This window comes from Anser cygnoides, chromosome 1 (genome assembly GCF_040182565.1).
Source record: "Anser cygnoides isolate HZ-2024a breed goose chromosome 1, Taihu_goose_T2T_genome, whole genome shotgun sequence".
NCBI lineage: Eukaryota > Metazoa > Chordata > Aves > Anseriformes > Anatidae > Anser > Anser cygnoides.
In genome coordinates, this window is record NC_089873.1 from 37,327,771 (window position 1) to 37,344,647 (window position 16,877).

The 16,877-nt window shown below is 42.8% G+C and overlaps 1 protein-coding gene across 3 annotated transcripts in view; it reads left to right on the forward strand.

Annotated features, from left to right (window-relative positions):
• Positions 1–16,877, forward strand: part of MSRB3 (methionine sulfoxide reductase B3) — an 84,616-nt gene that overhangs the window by 25,018 nt on the left and 42,721 nt on the right. For all 3 annotated transcript variants that reach the window (XM_066992606.1, XM_066992598.1, XM_048065406.2), the window contains 2 exons: positions 7,487–7,595; positions 9,411–9,488. In XM_066992606.1, coding sequence (XP_066848707.1) covers positions 7,487–7,595; positions 9,411–9,488 — 187 coding nt within the window. The remainder of the gene's footprint in view (positions 1–7,486; positions 7,596–9,410; positions 9,489–16,877) is intronic.

The following is a 16,877-nucleotide window of genomic DNA, read 5'->3' on the forward strand; positions in this document are numbered from 1 at the left end:
ATCGTACGGAACCATAGGGAGGCCCAGGAGGCCCACTAGGGAGAGAAGCTGGCAACTGCCAACCCTTTTGGCTGCTCCTCCACCCTTGGTCCGTTGGGAGGGAAGGGGGCTACAATATTTTTGCTGTGGTGGCCACAGCAGAGCAAGAGCCAGAGCACGTTGCAGCCCGTCCTGCCCGCGGTGCTCGGCGCTGCGGGGCCAGAGGCCAGGACATGGCGGTGCCCGCTGCTCTCTGTGCCCTTTGCTGCCTCTTGGCTGTCTCTCTGCCAACAGGGCCCTTCTAGAAGGACGGCCGGAGGCAGCCGACTTCTTCACGGGGTGAGGTCGGGGCTGCAGTTTGGAATTGGAGGAGAGCAGGGACCTCCCCCACCCCGCTCCTTTCCTCCACCCCCAGCCCAAGCATAGGCGGCGGCACCTTGGGTCTTGAAACGCAGTGCTCATTTCACAGGCCACACATCACTATTGTGGAGGAAGCAGCAGGAGGATTTAGCAACAGCCTGAATGCTACAATAAGCTACACACCACCGCGGTAACCGCTGGCAAATGCTGACTTTTTAATTGTTTCCGCTGCAGGGTTAAACCTTTATTAAAGCCGTGTGAATAAACTTATTTTGATGGCTCACTGAAATATTTTAAATGCAAAAGGTAGCATAAAGCACTCTTATTAAATTCAGCTTAATTCTGCCGTTAATAAAATGCCTTTCCATATGTTGTGCCCCCTTTTATTGATTCTGACAGAAATCTACTGACCAGATACAGACTGCTCAGTGTCTCTGCCTTTCTTGTTTTTAATTTAAACAAATGTAGTGCCTGTGAAAGGTGCTAGGCTCATATCAGCAAAACAAAAGTCTCTTTATCTATAGGGGAGAGAGGAAGAAAAATCCATCATTATAAACGCTTCCGCCCCCACTGCTGTACCCGTAGATCTTGATCTTGTCTCGCCTGGTTTGCATCCGAGAGCAAGGCAAAGAGCTCGGCTGCCCTGTGCCCCGTCTTCGGCCATCACAGCAGACAGGCAGCTTCTAATGCCACAAGGATTTTCTCCACGATATTGAAGGTGCTTCTGTTCTCCAGCCACTGCTGAGCAGCTGCTGCATGCTGCCATCGCTGCATGCTGCCATCACTGCCATTGCTACCGTCCTGGGGGAGCTGGGAGCTCGGAAAGCCCCAGGGCAGCTCTGCCCCCCTGCACCAGCACGAGCTGACGCTGGAGTGCTCGGTGCCTGCAGCTGGAGAGGTTGTGGGGCCGGGGCTGGCAATGCCGTGGATTGTATTCATGCAAGATAAGGAGGTAGAGTCGAGGTTGTCCCTGGAGAGGACAAATGGAGCTGCTTTTCTTTCCCCCGTTCCCACTGTGCAAAACACTTCCATCCTCTGTTGAATGTTTTTCACATTCTCAGGGAGGGCAGGCAGCTTTGGATTCCTTTTCCAGGGAATGTCTCCTTGGCTGGCGGACCACCGGCTGCCGTGGCCACGTAGCCTGGGGCACAGGCCCTCACGGCTCTGGGGGAGCAGCAAGGCAACCGCTGTGCCCGCAGGAAAATGAGCGTACGGTGGTGGAGCCACCTTAGTTGGCACTTTGGGGCTTGTTCCTTAAGTGCTCAGGAAAGTTGTTGTCTTACATGGTAGATCTCTGATGGTGACTTGGAATACTTACATCTGTACAAGCCAGCAGCCATGCTGATGACCAGGTGAAAAAAAAACACTTGTTGGCTCTGCTGCTCGATTGCATGGGAAGGTTGCGAATTTGCACAGCGCTGGCTTGCCCTTCCCTTGTGGCCCTGTGACCCTCCTGGGTATTAAGCAAACCATTTTTTTTTTTTAAGATGGATAATTTTTTGGTGTTGTTCTTGTAAGACAAGAACCTGGCATTTGACCCAAAATTTTAGCTGTTGTCCTGGTACCCAGCTTTTGGATTTTCAACGCACAATGTAGTGGAAATGGTCTTCGCCCCATTACTCCTAATGCTTGCATGAAACTGCAAATGGTATTTCAGCAGCGGGTGGGAGTTAGCTACCTACAGCAAGAAAGCAAAGGAGCCATCTTCAGAGAAGAACCACAGATCTGTCTTTCAATGTGTAAAATGTTTACAGGGTTTCTTTAATTACCAAGTATGGATTTTACTTAAACTTGACCTCCCATTTTTTTCGAGTTCTTTTGTAGGATTTCTCCTAGGCAGCAGCATGCTTAGATGATTTAAAATGGCTTGTGATGGGAGTACATAAAGATCTATGACATCAAATACGGGGTTTTGTAAAACATAGCATTCAAATTTACAGGCTAACCCAACTGTTTGCACCGATTTGCATTTCCAAGAGTTGTTTTCCTTTTTAATTTTTGTTAACGAGACCAGCAGTTCCCGGTTTGTTTGCAGTAGGCTACAGACTAAAGGCTGCAGAGGGCAGACTAAACAGAAGTGAAACAGAGCCGTCCATCCTCCTTTTGCTAAGCGGGGAGAGAGAGGCAAAACTCTAAACAAGCAGCATAAACTGTGTAAACAAAATTTAAAAGACTAAAAATGAGAGATTCCAATTTTAATAAACCTGACTGTTAGTGATATCATCTGTAAGGGTATTTGTGTAAAGTAACGTACATGAATATTTTTTAACCTTGCAGGATTCCTCTTAGCATCAGTGTGAGATAATTTACCGTGGATGAGTAAGGTCCAACCCACTTGCGGAGGGATGGGCTGTGGGAAGCAGGGAGATGTATGCTTGGAGCCGGGTTTACTTGCATTCACAGACCCTTCTGTAGTTGCCGGAGCTATGCATATTCTCAGGGGTCTGCCCACACAGGTCACATTGCAGGACTGGGGCTGTGGTAGTGTATGAATAATAAAACGTGCTGCAAGGCCCCTAAAAAAATGCTCAGTTATATTAAAAGGAGTAGTACTGAAAACTGGGAGCCCAATTTATTATATGGCTGTGCTCTGCTGGAACATTTGATCTTGCTGTATTTAATTCAGGAAGTCTTAATGGCATGTGCTCGGTGCATGACTGTAATGTCCATTAGTGCTGGTGGAACATAAGCATACGTAGGAAGAGGAAAACGTATGCCGTGTCCTCCATGAAGCTGAAAAGCTGAGTTCATTTTGTGGTGATGGGAAGCAACAAGACAGAAGAGAAAATCATTAGGACGGTTCAAAAGACGATGTAAGGAAGGAAAGCCGTCAGGCAAAGCGCCAAGGTATTTCAGGGCACGTCAGACACTGCTCGACACCCTGCGGCACACCGGAGCAGGTGAAGGGCTGAGTGGTGAGGAGTAATGGTCTGCTAACTCGTGTCAGTCTGCCTGGACGTATCTTGTTGCTCATTTCCTTGCGATCGGTGGTATTGAAGGAAATGGCACTTGTTCGCCGGCGCTACGAACCACAGGTCTGAAAAGGTCGATGGAAATTGGAATTTATATGTGAGGTGAGATGCTTAATGTCTTCATTATCAGGTCAACACCCAGCAAATACTTTCTGTTCACTTCATTTTTATAGGGAAGGCCTCCAGACTCCAGAGCTGAACTCTAAAATGCCCGTGGTCTGTGGGTGAATAGTAAATTGCAGCACACATCGCATTTCTTTTCAGAAAAGCCATTCCTAAGTACAGGAACGCCACAAAGGCTCCAGAAGTGTTTCTGGTTTTGTTTGCCTCACCATCCTGAACTCTTTTTTTATGTTTATGCATTAAGATCTGTGAGCCTGGCCTTGTCTTTGAGAGGCTTTCCATCCTGCTCCAAGATCCCAGAAGCTTTTAGCACTGCTGGAACTGCTGGAAAAAGGCTGAAGGCAGGTGGCCTGAAGTGGAAATGTTGGTGCCTGCTTTGGAAGGGTTGTGTGTTGCTGCTTTCCCAAGGAACACCAAGGAGAACAGGCACACCACGGTGCGCTGATGCGAAAGATTTCATCTGGACTCGGATCTTGCAGCAGAATCTGTGCGTGCATTGTAGGAAAAGATGTCTCTCAGAGGAGAGGGTGAATTGTGCAGCAGAAGAAAATGATAATAAATGGCATTTGGTCTGCGCTTGGAAGTCTGCCTTCCCCGCTCCTAACAGCAGGATCTGGCTGGAGCCTCTGGGTCAGAGGCAGAGCTGTCCCCAGCTCCTCGAAATGCACTGCTGGGAGCGCATCGCTGCTGGAGAACAAGTTAGGTCCCAGTCAGAGTCCAGAGATAGACCAAATGAATCCAAGCTCGCTTATCTTCAATTAATTAGTTAGGCTTATTTAATTTAGCCTTACTTTGTAATGTAATCACGCTGGTGCAAAACTGACGGCTCCTGCCTCGAGCAGTACCATTTACAAGTGAGTGGAGAGCCTTGCTTCAGGCCAGAGTCACCCTGGAGGGTTTTGTTGCCCATGGGACCCCTTCCCACAGAGCCACATTGGGTCCCTCCTCTGGGGAACCAGAGCGAGGAAGGCACTCAGGGCCACCTTTATTCCCTTCTTTAACAACCCAGTGGGTTTGCTAGCAGCTTTACCTGTCTCAGCTTCCCTCGTAGCTGCACACAGATGTGGGTAGCTTTACGTTGTCCCCATACCAGGTACAGGCAGACCTGACTGGAGCAGACCTCCCGTACACCCCGTAAAGGAGGTTCCCAGACAGAGGTGGCCGATCTCGTACCGCAGGTTGAGCGTTTTTGTCCCCCTTGCATGGTAGTTCCTTCCCAACCGAAGGACTCCATTACCAGAATCCCGTCCTGCCATTTTTAAGATTTATTGCATTTTCTCAAGGCTTGTAGGCTAGCCACGATTCAGATAATGGATCCTTCCACCCTCCAGTCGTGGCTCAGTCTTGCATTACCTCCCCGTCTCTTTGGCAGTATGGAAACAGCGTGCTCAGTTTACTGAGCCTTTCTTTTTTGTTGCTAGCAGTTAAGGAGTAAGTTCAACTGACTGAAGAGGGCTGTTCCTTAATGCCGAGGGCTGGACCAAGAGATTTCCTTTCTGATTTGTAGTGCAACCATAGCTTTTTGCTGCTGTATACTCCATTAAATCGGAAACCCGCAGAGACCTTTGCTGGGGCAGGTTGCAGTTTACCCCCATGCAGATTAGCAAGATTCCCCTGCAGACATAAATACACGTCTGTATCGTAAAACGTGCAGTTAATTATTAAAAGCGATGGAGAAAAATCTTTTATAACATGCTCCCTACTTCTGATCTATGTCACGGATCAAGTGGCATGTAGAAATTTCCTTGTGCATAGTAGTGAGCCTGCTGGTTGAAGAACATTTCTGAAAGAGATGAGAAATTATTCAAGGAGAGCAAAGAGGGAATGCTGGCTCTTCTGTAAAACATTTAATGTTTTGCATAACTTTTTTTTCAATGTGGAGTTATGCTTAGTTTGCTTTTTTGGAATAGCTAAAGAGCAAATGAACTTCTGGAAAAGAAAAAAAAACAGTTGGAAGATATTTTTGAAAGTGAAGAGGTGTTGGTTTGTAGGATTCCTTGCTGCTCTCTAGACTAATTCTTTGATACTGAAATATTAGATGGAAGACCAGCTCTCAAACGGTTTCCTTCTGAACTGCATAATGCAACGTAACAATAGTTATTTATATAATGCATATGCTTCCTTTCCCTGCTAGCTATCCTTTGAAAGACTTATTAGTCCTAGAGCCCAGCACGTTGTGAGAATAAAAACCTCCAAAGTTTGACATCTTTAAATAAGCAACCAAATGTTATAAAGAACAAACCTCACTTACAGTTAGGAAACAATATTTACATTTAAGGTTGAAAAGCCAGGATGTAGGAAAATTTTGCTAATTTGGAAGGTGACCTTTAAGTGCACCAAAACCAAATAATTTGTAAGCTATGGCACAGGGCACATTCCTGCAAAATTTGTGTGAATACTGCCTTAGTGGTTCTTGAAAGACAAACAAAGAGAACTGGAATGAAATCTTTATCCCTCTCCCAAATAAGATTGAAGCTAACAAAGGCATACAGCAGCGCTCTTTCAAAGCTTGCCATTAAAACGCAGGCTCTGCAGCTCAGCTAATGAGATGGCTCGGAGTGGAAAACAATCTGTTTTTAAGAATGTTTAGATCAAAAGTAATTTCTAATCTATGAAATAAAGTCGCTTTTCAATACCTTTCTTTCACTAGTAAAGCTTTTTATGTTTGCACTATTTACTTCAATCAGATGTTTTCAATTTTACTTTTTTTTTCTTCCTGAAAATACTTCCTAGGGTTAGCCAGTAGTGACCAACAGCATTATTCTTTTTCTCTCTCCCCTATTCACCCACCCCCACACATTAAAAAAAATGAGGAAAAGAAGAGGGGGAGGAAGAAAGAAACATCTTTTCTTAAATGATTTGCAAGCATCTGTGCTTTAAGCTACTTTTTATGAACACTCCTTAGTAATGACTCAAGGTAAAAAAGCAGAAAAGCATCCAATGTTAGGAAATTGCAATCCAATACCATGTAATTTAAACCTGCCATTGCCTCTCCTGTACTAAATGACATACAGATGGGTAGCTCTGTTCCCTCTACTTTGGGAACACAATTGGTCTTTTTATGAGTGTATATACATTACTAGCAAAAAATATTTTTGTCGGGACTGTTTATTTCTAATTGTAACGTATTTTAATTACTGTCATAATTAGAGCGCTTTTTACCTGCCGTACTATGTCAGCTCGTTTTTTGCAAGAGAATATCAAAGTTATTTTAATATTTGGTAATTTCTGTTATTACTTCAGGAGTTTTCATTCTCAAAAGCAGCCTTATTATTATTTTTTCTTTCATAATGTGATTTTTTGCACTATACAATTTTTTTTTTTCACAGTAATCCCTATGTGCTCCTTGGATTTTTTTTTGCGTGTGTGAATTAAGCAAAATATAAGATGGGATTTTCAAAGACGGGTAATTTCAATAGCAACTCTAAATGTTAGGGCAACTTTACTGTTGAACCTGGTGCCTCTTGTTGCAAAGAAATGACCTGCTCCTCAGGGCTCCTGTTCCAGTGCTTCAACAGGGAAAAATCCAACTGTTACTGTGATAAAATAAAAGGACTAGGATGCTACTAAAAGTTAAATCAACTGTGTTTGAATTCTAAAGATTTATTTTGAGCTACTTTTAAGGGTAACAAAATCGTTGGATGTTGTGGCTGAACATCATATGCCCATTACCATAAGTCTCCAATATAGATGTCTTGTAAAGAACATTTCGGTTGTAGTTATTTTTTGCAGCTTTTTAATTTTTTTTTTTTAATGGTTGGGAAATGTAACTTTCTTGTGAATGATTGTGTGCGCAACACACGGAAGGGCTTTGGCTGTAGCACATTGTCACTGCTCCAGTGGAATCACCTGGCTCTCAAGCAAAATTCTTTTTAAACTTGGATTTGAAGAAATAATCAGCTGCAGTTCAGCTGAGCCATTCTTCGTGCATTAGGGACTGGTCTGGTCATTGACAAGTGAATGCAGAAGCTATGCTGTGGCCGTCTGCCAAAGCAATTATTCAGGATTTAAGCTAAAAAGGCTCCTTCTCCCCATATCCTCTCCCTTTGCAGGGTCATGTAGGGATAAAAAAGACTGTAAGGTGGTCTTTTCCCAGGAGGAGCTGAGGAAGCGGCTGACACCCTTGCAGTACCATGTCACTCAGGAGAAGGGGACCGAAAGGTAAGGCAGGGCGAAGGGAGCGAGGTCCTCGAAACACAGGCATCCTTCTTCTCTCCCTTTCCTCTCGCTGGTGCTTCCTCATCCTCCCCAGCAATTTTTTTTTTCCCCAGGAATTCTGCACTTGTTTACTAACCCCTACAAATTAACACCACCGAAAAGACAAGCATCTGCAGCTTGGAGGCCACGGCCAGGGGTCTTGTGTGACTTTTAATGAACACTGTATGTCTTATAAAGTCCCGGGGCTTATGTTTAGAGTCTGTTTTTAGTTTACTACAAAATGTGTGGAAGTAATAGCGGTTTAGGTACACTTTTTGGAAGACATCACAGTAAGCAGAACCACGAGGGAAATGGCCCCGTGCCAGGACGCTGAAGTTTTGAAGGTGGTCATTGTAAGTATAGACATTTTGGCTGCAGAAAGAAGGTAGCATAATTTAGTTCTTTTCCACCCCACTCCAATTTCTTTTTGAAGCACATGTGGAGAAGGTATTTATTGGCTCATTTGTGGTTGGAATGTCAAAAATTTTCAATAACTGCCCTCACATGGCTTTAGTCGTTGGAAGCCAGCCCTGAATCCTGGAGGAAAAAAAGGACTTGCTTCCAGGACTGTTTTTAGTGAATAAAGTCTCTCTCAGCTGATTCCAGCACGAAGGTAACTTGCCAAGGCCTAACCATTTTTGTTGTCTAATTTATACCACTGAACTTGGCATAAGGCCCCGGCTTTACCTCTGATCCAAACGCCCTAATGATGTAACTGCTTGTTTTCATTCATGACCTGAAAGGGCTCCTTACCACACATGGGGTCCCGCTTAACAGGCAGCGCTCCTCCTGACGGAGCATGTTTATGGGATGTGCCGGACGGGAAGGAGCGGGATAATCCCCTCTCCTCCCCATCCCTCCGTCCCCCCACCACCGTGGCCGGGCACGGGGATGGACGGCAGCCCGCGCCGCGAGGCTTTCCTGCCCCGCATCCCTCCTGCTTGTGTACGGGACCAGCGACGTGATTTAATGCGCACAAACAATCGGAGATTAGGTCATTCTTAAAAATCCTGTTTATAAAAAAAAATTGGACCTCATAAAAAGGGTGAAAGGATAATAAAAACAAGCTGCCGAGCACATAGGCTTTTTGTTGGACTAGCACAGCTGATTCGTATTAGATGAATGACCTCCTAGCCTCTTAGATTGTTAACTTAGAAAAATATTCCCTTAAAGCTGTAATATTGCTTTTCAACTAAAAATATAAGGCGCACACAGCTTGAAATCATGGACCAATTATTTCATTTTCAGCTACAATACTTCTGTCAACCTGCCAGCCCATCCTGGACTCACCAAACACCGAGTCTTCATTATCTGCTCAATGGCAGACACCCAAGAGCTTTACACCTCCAGCTCAGCATCTGAATGCATTACTAAAACATTTTCTAAAGGCAAACCCAGAGAAGTGCATAGGAGGAAGCTAAATTTCAAACAATCCATGTTTATGAAAACTTATGTTTCATTTACCAAATAGAGGAAGATTTCAGTTTTTCTCTTTTTTTTTTTTTGTTTGTTTGTTGCTGTTTTTGTTGTTGTTGTTCTGTCCTTTAAACAGTGTGACAATTTGCTTCCTCTTGCATGATGCGTAACACCTGAGGCAAACTAATGAGGACATTCCCCTTTTCCCGTGCCTGCTTTCTTTGCTTCATTTAATAAAAAACAACTGCAAACTATTAATTGTTTTTTTTTCTTAAATATTTTTCTAAAGTCCTAGCTAATTTAATAATTAAAAAAAATAAATCCTTTATTTATTTTTAAAATGTAGTGTTATTGTTTTCCCAGTGCCTTTGAGGGGGAGTACACACATCACAAAGCTCAAGGAATATACAAATGTGTTGTTTGTGGAACTCCTTTATTCAAGTGAGTATACTAATTGTAGTTTTGAGATTACTGTCTCTTAGTTTATATGCTGTATAATCTTGCAGTATAATCTTGCATATATTCCAGTATTTATGTAGTTGTATAACATAATTTAAGTAATTCAAACTGATAAGGAATGCAAGAGAAGCAATATAATCAATAATGCTATAGTAAAATTATTCTTATAGTTAAATAAATAAAAAATAATAAATAAGCAAATTTCATAGTGAGATGACACTATTAGAATGAGTTTGACTGAGAAAAAAAATATATATATATTTTTGTATGGAGCCATGCCAAGTATCATAGATATGGAGTTCTGGCAGTTAGCATTACTAGCAAGCAGCTTTAAGATTTAGATCCTGGGTGGCAATGCTGCATCCATGCTACAGCATTGGATCCAATAATGGAGAAATAAGTAGCTGATTTTTTAGAATTCAAGAAGTTAAGAAAACAAAACCCAGGTATATTACTTTACTTAACAGATTTTCACCCATCCCAATTAGTGACCATGGAGAGCTGAGTTGGAAACTGAGGCAAGGATTAAGAAAGACACAATAAAATTTGTGTCTTGCATGAAAAATAATCTTTAGAAGGACTGTGGGAATTACTGCCCTAAGTTTGGTGCTAGAAGCAGTGCTGATTGAATTTTCTCACTCACTGCATTGTTCTGCACTGTTTCAGTTGTTATTCATTTTTTCATACTTGTGGCCACTTGTCTTCCTTCTGATGAAAAATTTCATTTCTTGCTCATTTTTCCCTCAGTTCACATTGTCTCAGTCCCTCCTACTTGAAGAGACACCTTGACAGCAGCATGAAGCAGGATGGTCAGGATAACACTAACAGTAGAGAAAATTGGGTCAGTAGTAGTTTACAAAGGAAAATAAAATTGAGGTAGCTTCGGAATCACCAGATGTGGCAGCGATAGTTGTTCTCCAAAGACTGTCTGTAAAGATGAAAGAAGCACTTCGTCTCTGTTACATTTGATTTCTCTGTTAGGATTACCTGCAGAAACTTAAGTAATAATGTGAATCTTTTGAGTTGGAAAACTGATCGTTATGAACTCAGCCAAGGCAATATTCTCACATCATGTGTTACTGTGGTGCTTGGCTTGCGGGGACAAAGGGAGATCTAAAGGCTTCATAACCTGTTTTTCTACTCTGCCATTTAGATGTTCCCCAGCTTACTATAGCTAAATCTTTAGGGGGGAAATCCTGGCTCTGTTGAAGTCAAGTCAATTTTGGCAAATGAATACAATGGAGCCAGGATTTCACCTTGTACCTTGAAGACTGGCTTCCTTTCTATCGTCTGCTGCAGAAGGAGTAATTTTTTTTTGTAAGGTGAGATTTGGATAGCAGTAGTTCACATAACTGAATGTGAACTACTTTCCAGTTGCTTTCACAATCCATTTAATATGGGAAAAAGCCTGCAATAGGAGACTTACCCGTGATTATCTCAAATGCACAGTATGCTTTGGCATAGTCTTGACTTTTTTGAGTTAAAGGTAATGAGTTGGATTTCCCTGTGTGAAATGAGCTTTATGGAAATGTCCCTGTTTTCAGATTCTCTTTGAGACTCCCCATAGATTTTATTGGAGGAGAGAGGAGGAATGATGGAAGCTGCTTTTTATTTTTAATAACTCCCAGGCCAGTGGGCACCTGAAAAAGCCTTCCTCGTTGTGTCCCAAGGCTGGCCCTAGCCCAGTCTCCCCAACAGTCTTTGTGTTGCTTTATGACCTTGAGCTCTCGCCACCTCTGATCCACATCAAGTTCAGCCAATTCTGCTGAAGCAGCTGTCAAGGGGTAGGAACAAATGGAGAGGGCTGCAGGGGCCCATCTGCTCTGTCTGTGAGGCTAGGTACAGCCTCGGGGTTGAGGGCTGGTGGGGCTCTTTCAGGATACGTGCAGTCACTGCAGTGTAAGCAGGAGCACTGATAAGTCTGCCCTTCCACCTGCAAGATCTGTGGAAGGCATAATTCGCTGTGCCCCAGCAAAACTGGCTTTAGCTCTGGGGCTGTGATGTCAATTCTGTCTTCTGCACCCAAACCTTGAGTGGTGTCGGTCTTTGTCCTCAATGATCTGTGGTGCAGAGGTCTGAATGTGAGATAAACAATGCAATAATTGCACACTTAAAAATACTCCAACACGGGAATTAATAGCAATTAACGACATGCAAAACCACAGATCTCAGTGTCATCATGCAGAAGAATAGAAATGTTTTGCAAGAGTCTCAGGAAGAGGCAGGCCAGAAACTTTGGTTCACCCACCCAAAAATATCAGTACACAATGACTTCTTCAACTAGGGAAGATACCTTCTTGTACCTTGGTGACTGCTTCAGCCCAGACAGCTAAAGAACTGAGAAGGAAATATAGATAAGAGAATGCAGAATGTATGTTGTTTGCTAAATTTTCCCCACAGAGTATAAATCACCAAAGTATTTCCTTAGGAGTAAGGTGGTAGTACAATACAAAGAAAGTCCATTACCCCAGTTAAAATACATGCATGTGTTTTTTTGAGTTTTTTTTTTCTTTCTTTTTCTTTTTTAATTTCCAGATAGTTATCTGAAACTTGCATTTCCATTTGGTTCTCATTGGGTGTCCATTAATTTTTTTCTTCATGTCGTTGTAATCTGTAAATATATATATTTGGACTATGGACCTGTCAGCTTAACCAGGAAAGAGACTGGAGCTTCAGCAGTAATATTAACAAACTTCAACTTTTAACATTTCTGATTTACGTTGTTTCATTACCATGTGACACACGAGGTCAGGGAACACATGAATTTTACACTCCAGATGAAAGACCTGGTTTTTGGTACGTCTTTAAAACAGAACTCTGTCTCTATCACAGGAAAGATAAAAGAAACAATTAGGAATTTAACATCTCTTCATCTACCTACTTGTACTAGTGTTATGAGAAACCTCCCAAGCTTTATGGAGAACATGCTTTAACTTTTTCCACAATCAAAGGTGGCTCATGCATAAAATCCATAATCTTGCCATTGAATCTAATTAATCTATCTCTGAACTTTCACGCCAGACAGTCTCCTACATCCCCATACAGCTGCCTAAAGAAAGCAATAAATGAGAGAGACAATAAACTAATCTCAAGTATCTCCCTTTCTGCAAGCCAGCCCTTGTGCTGCACTTCATGTTACACTCCACTCTAGCTGCCGGCTTATGCTAAAAGCAGCAGCCCTGCTTCCCCTCTTGCCTCCCATGGTTTTTTCATGGCTTCCCCTCCACCGAACCTCTCCTGGTGTGGTCGGAGCGTGTCACGATGCAGCACATGGATCTGACAGAAAACCCATCTACCAAAGGAAGAACCTCGGTGCCTGTGAACTGTGCCTGCTGGTGCTCACTCTCTGGGTGCCAGGTTTATGGTGGCTGGGCAGCCTCTGCAGCAATGTTGTGTGCTTCCACGTCAGTTCACAGAGAGCCACCGATTGCACTGGGATCCTCAGCGTTTTCTAAGGGCCAAGAATATCTGAAGGTTTACATCTACTTTATTTCTTCAAGGACTTATCTTGTATTCTCTGCAAAAATGGCATTCTGTCTACCAGCAGAGGTTAGAAAGGGCCTGAGTGAAACCTGCAGCTTGTGTTATTGTCGTAAGAGAGCACTATTCCGTATTTAATAAATGACAGGCATGTTCTCTGCCATACCCAAGGCTGTGTGAGAAAGGTGTGGTATAGATGGGTTGAACTGGGAAGCCGAGAAGAATGACTTCCCTTTAAAAAAGAAATATTATTGTTGTGTTAGTTTCCAGTTTTTAGGGCCAAGGGAAGAATTGCCAAGTCTCAATAAATCACCCACTGCTGCCTTTATTGCTTCCTGGAAGGAATTCTCGGTAATGGTGTTGGCTATTCTGTACATGCGCTGGGAGAAACAGCAACACCCGTATTCATGTCGTGTTTTCGTTCAGTTCTCAGTGACCTGTATCTGGTCCTCTCAACATCTCTCGGCCATCCAAAAGCAAGGCATGGTTGGGTGATACTGCAATGCCATTACAGTGGTGCCACTCTTTTCCCCATAGCATAAGGGAAGATTTCAGTCATCAGGCTAGATCTCTAGCTTTCTTAAAAGTCTTTATACCCATTGAGCGGACCTAATGACAAATCAATACTGGCCATCTAGCTGGGAAAGCCTACATGAAATAACTGCTATAGCATCTCTAACAAGGTCTAATAGATCTAATGAAACTACTGGAGCAACTTCATCCACCCTGATTGTCTCTTGGTGTCCTTAGAAAACTTGTGGTTTTGTGTGTCAAAACCAGGAGCTTCTGTTTAATAAAATTCATTTGGGGTAAGTTAGCTCTTGCTGGTGTAGGAAGCAGCCAGCAGGCAGCGTTATCAAACAGCTCTCACCCCAAATCCAAATCTTGGATCTTGTGTAGCTCAGAGAAGCTTCAGAATCTTAAAACTTGAAAAAGCTTCTGCAGCTTTTTGTGACTCTCCCCTAGAAAGGCTGATGGAGTTAAAAAAACGTAGAGTTGTTATCATCGAGCATTGTTTTCGTCTTGCTTCACCAGTTTAGCCTTGAAACCAGCTTTTGTTTTGAGTCTGCTGTGTAGCTGCTGGATGCCAAGTTGTCTTAACTCCTCCTAATCCTCTAGGCAGAAATTAAGATAGCACATTGCTTGTCTTCCTTGGAGCCATCTGGAATCTGAAGGCTCAATCTGCGTTTGAGGATGGACCTTCAATATGCATGTATTTCATTCCTGCAGTGAGGCTGTTGTTGAATACAGCCCGTGGCATCTTCCACAGCTAAACACACCTGAGTTCTGCCTCTGCCATGATCAGTGATGTAAATTGGATTAGCTTAGGCAGTCCTGAGGTCATGACAACCAAGAAATCCTACAGTGAGTCCTTACTGAAAACTGCTTCCCCTTTCCAAAAGCTCTGACCGCGTCTCATGTTGGCGTCATTTCCAGGCTGCCCCGCGGGGCTGTGGCAGGAAAAGGCCGTGCTCCCTGGGCACTCCTTTGGTGAGCGGGACATAGGGGAGCCACAGGCATTATAACAAACAGACGTCCCATAGATGTCATTATAACAAATAGATGTCCTATAGACATCATCATAACAAATAGACGTCCTATAGACGTCATCATAACAAATACACTCCTAATCAGCTCACGGGGAGCTTTTCGTATCCTCTAACTTGCAGCTTCTTGGCTGATGCTGAGCATTCATTTAACTACTCTCATATAAGCAATGAGCTCTGGAAAGTTTTTTGGGTTGGGATTAGAAGAAGGAAAGCAAGTCTGAAAAACAAACAGAAAAATTAATCTCGCTTTTTTCTATATTTACCTATTTTTAACCCTCGTGTTAAAACAAACTCTCGACAGAACTCATCCAGGCTATGCACTGACTAACATGATGTTAAAATGTTCTTTTTGAATCTGGCTTTTTGTCAATACACACAACAGAAATCCTCACAGCTTCCATCAACCATGAATCAAACTTTTTCTGTAGTCTAGGAAAGCAAGATTAAAAATAGATCATTAGCCAGGTTTCCTAAGGAAGTAAGGCTCACAGGATCATGCTGTCTGTGTGTCAATCCTTTCCTAATAACAAAACCTTATTATTTAATCTACTTGCCAATTTCAGCCAAATTTGACAAGGGAGTAGATATTAAACCTCAAAGATATTAAGTTCTTAAAACGTTCATGAAATCAGGAGAGAGATCGCATTCATGCCCTCTCTGAGGGGAGACCTGAGCAAGAGTTCAACTATATTATTAGATTATACCAGATAATATTATTATAAATAATATATATATTATTGTATTATACCAGAGAATCCACATGAGGGGGGAAGAGAGGGAGGCACTGTGAACGTCCAGCTCTGGGAAGTGCCGATGAGGAGTTTCACACTGCCAGGATCTGTCCCCTGGCCACCACGCGGCTCCTTCTGCTGCCCAAGGAGCGCCTCGTTTCTTAACGCTCGGGGGCTTCTCAGATTCCCTGATGGTGGGGGTCTTGTAAATTCCTAGATGGTTACATCAGGCATTCATTTTTATATTGGAATACTTCTGCCTTTTTCTTTCTGGAAGCTTGCCTCGCTGTTTGGAGCCTGGGCTCGTGAGTAAGGTCAGTGAGCATTCCCAATAAATGGGTTGTGCTTTCAGGAGAGAAGGGCTATGTCCATACCTGTGAACAAAAGAGACAAAAGCCTCTTTCCTGGACCTAAAGGGAGGTGACAGGACTGGCTATTGCAAAGAAGGGAATTGTTACAAGGATCAGAGAGGTTTCATCAGGTGCTTTCAGAGAGAGCAGTGATGCTTCCAAAGGTTGTTCTCAATGTTCATTGGGTTTCAACCAAACCTAAATAAACCTGATAAAAACTTCATCTGGAAGGGTGAAAGATATTGCCAGTTTTGATGCAACAGTGAGTCCTCTTTCCCCTCTATTTGCCAAAAGCCCGCTTCACTCTCTTCCTTTCTCTTTCTCACTACTTGGCATTCTGAATATCAGGTTTATGGTTTTAAAAAAGTGCAGGTCCAAATCCTCTACCTCTTTACAGTACAGGCAAAGTGGCTGTCTTATATTTTATTATTTGTTTTCAATTTAATTATATCTGGGAACTTTAAAAACATTGTGGCACCTTGTCCTTAGCTAAACCTTTCCAGTAGCCCCCTATTTCCTTGCAGATTGTGTTTTGGTAGTTGAGCTACTTAGCATTTGTTTTTCCATATGATGTGTGCATTTGAGTCATATCACAGTTGGGAATGGAAAGCACTTTATAAATGTCCCCTTGCTCTCTTTATTCATATAGACTCCTTCCCAAAGATATTTCTGAATGATGCCCTGACTTTTAGAGTACTCCTATGGGACACAGAGAAAAGATGCACGAAGCTGTTCTTTTTCTTTGTTTTCTTCTCCTCTCGGTGTAATAAATGATAAAAGACAGCTTGCAAAGTCAGTGCCTGGCTCTGTAGGGTGCATCTTGTCTGGTGGGTTGTTGGTTATCAGAATGTGTACAGTGATAACAAGCAATGTACAGGGAAGATTTTTCTTGTAGCTAATGTGGTTGTGAAAGTACAAAGAGTCAGAATGACTATTTTTGTTTGTAGTAGAGCATCCCTTTGGAGCTTACTTTCAGCATTTAATTTCTTTCTATTTATTGGCTTGTTTTAGTTGCATATTTTTAGTACCTATGTGCAATTAGTTTCTAATGCCTTTGTCTAGTGTGCTATAAAGTTGTAAATGCTGGAAGATCTAGGGGAAAAGTGCTGGTTCCAGTGAGGCTGCTGGAAGTTTTCCCATTCCTTCAAGTACGTGAAGATCACCTTGTGTTCTTGCAGAGTGCTTCTCTCTCATTTGCTAGTTGCTGCTTATTTGCAACGCCAAAGACACTTTTAATTTTCCTCTCCCTTCTAAGATCTC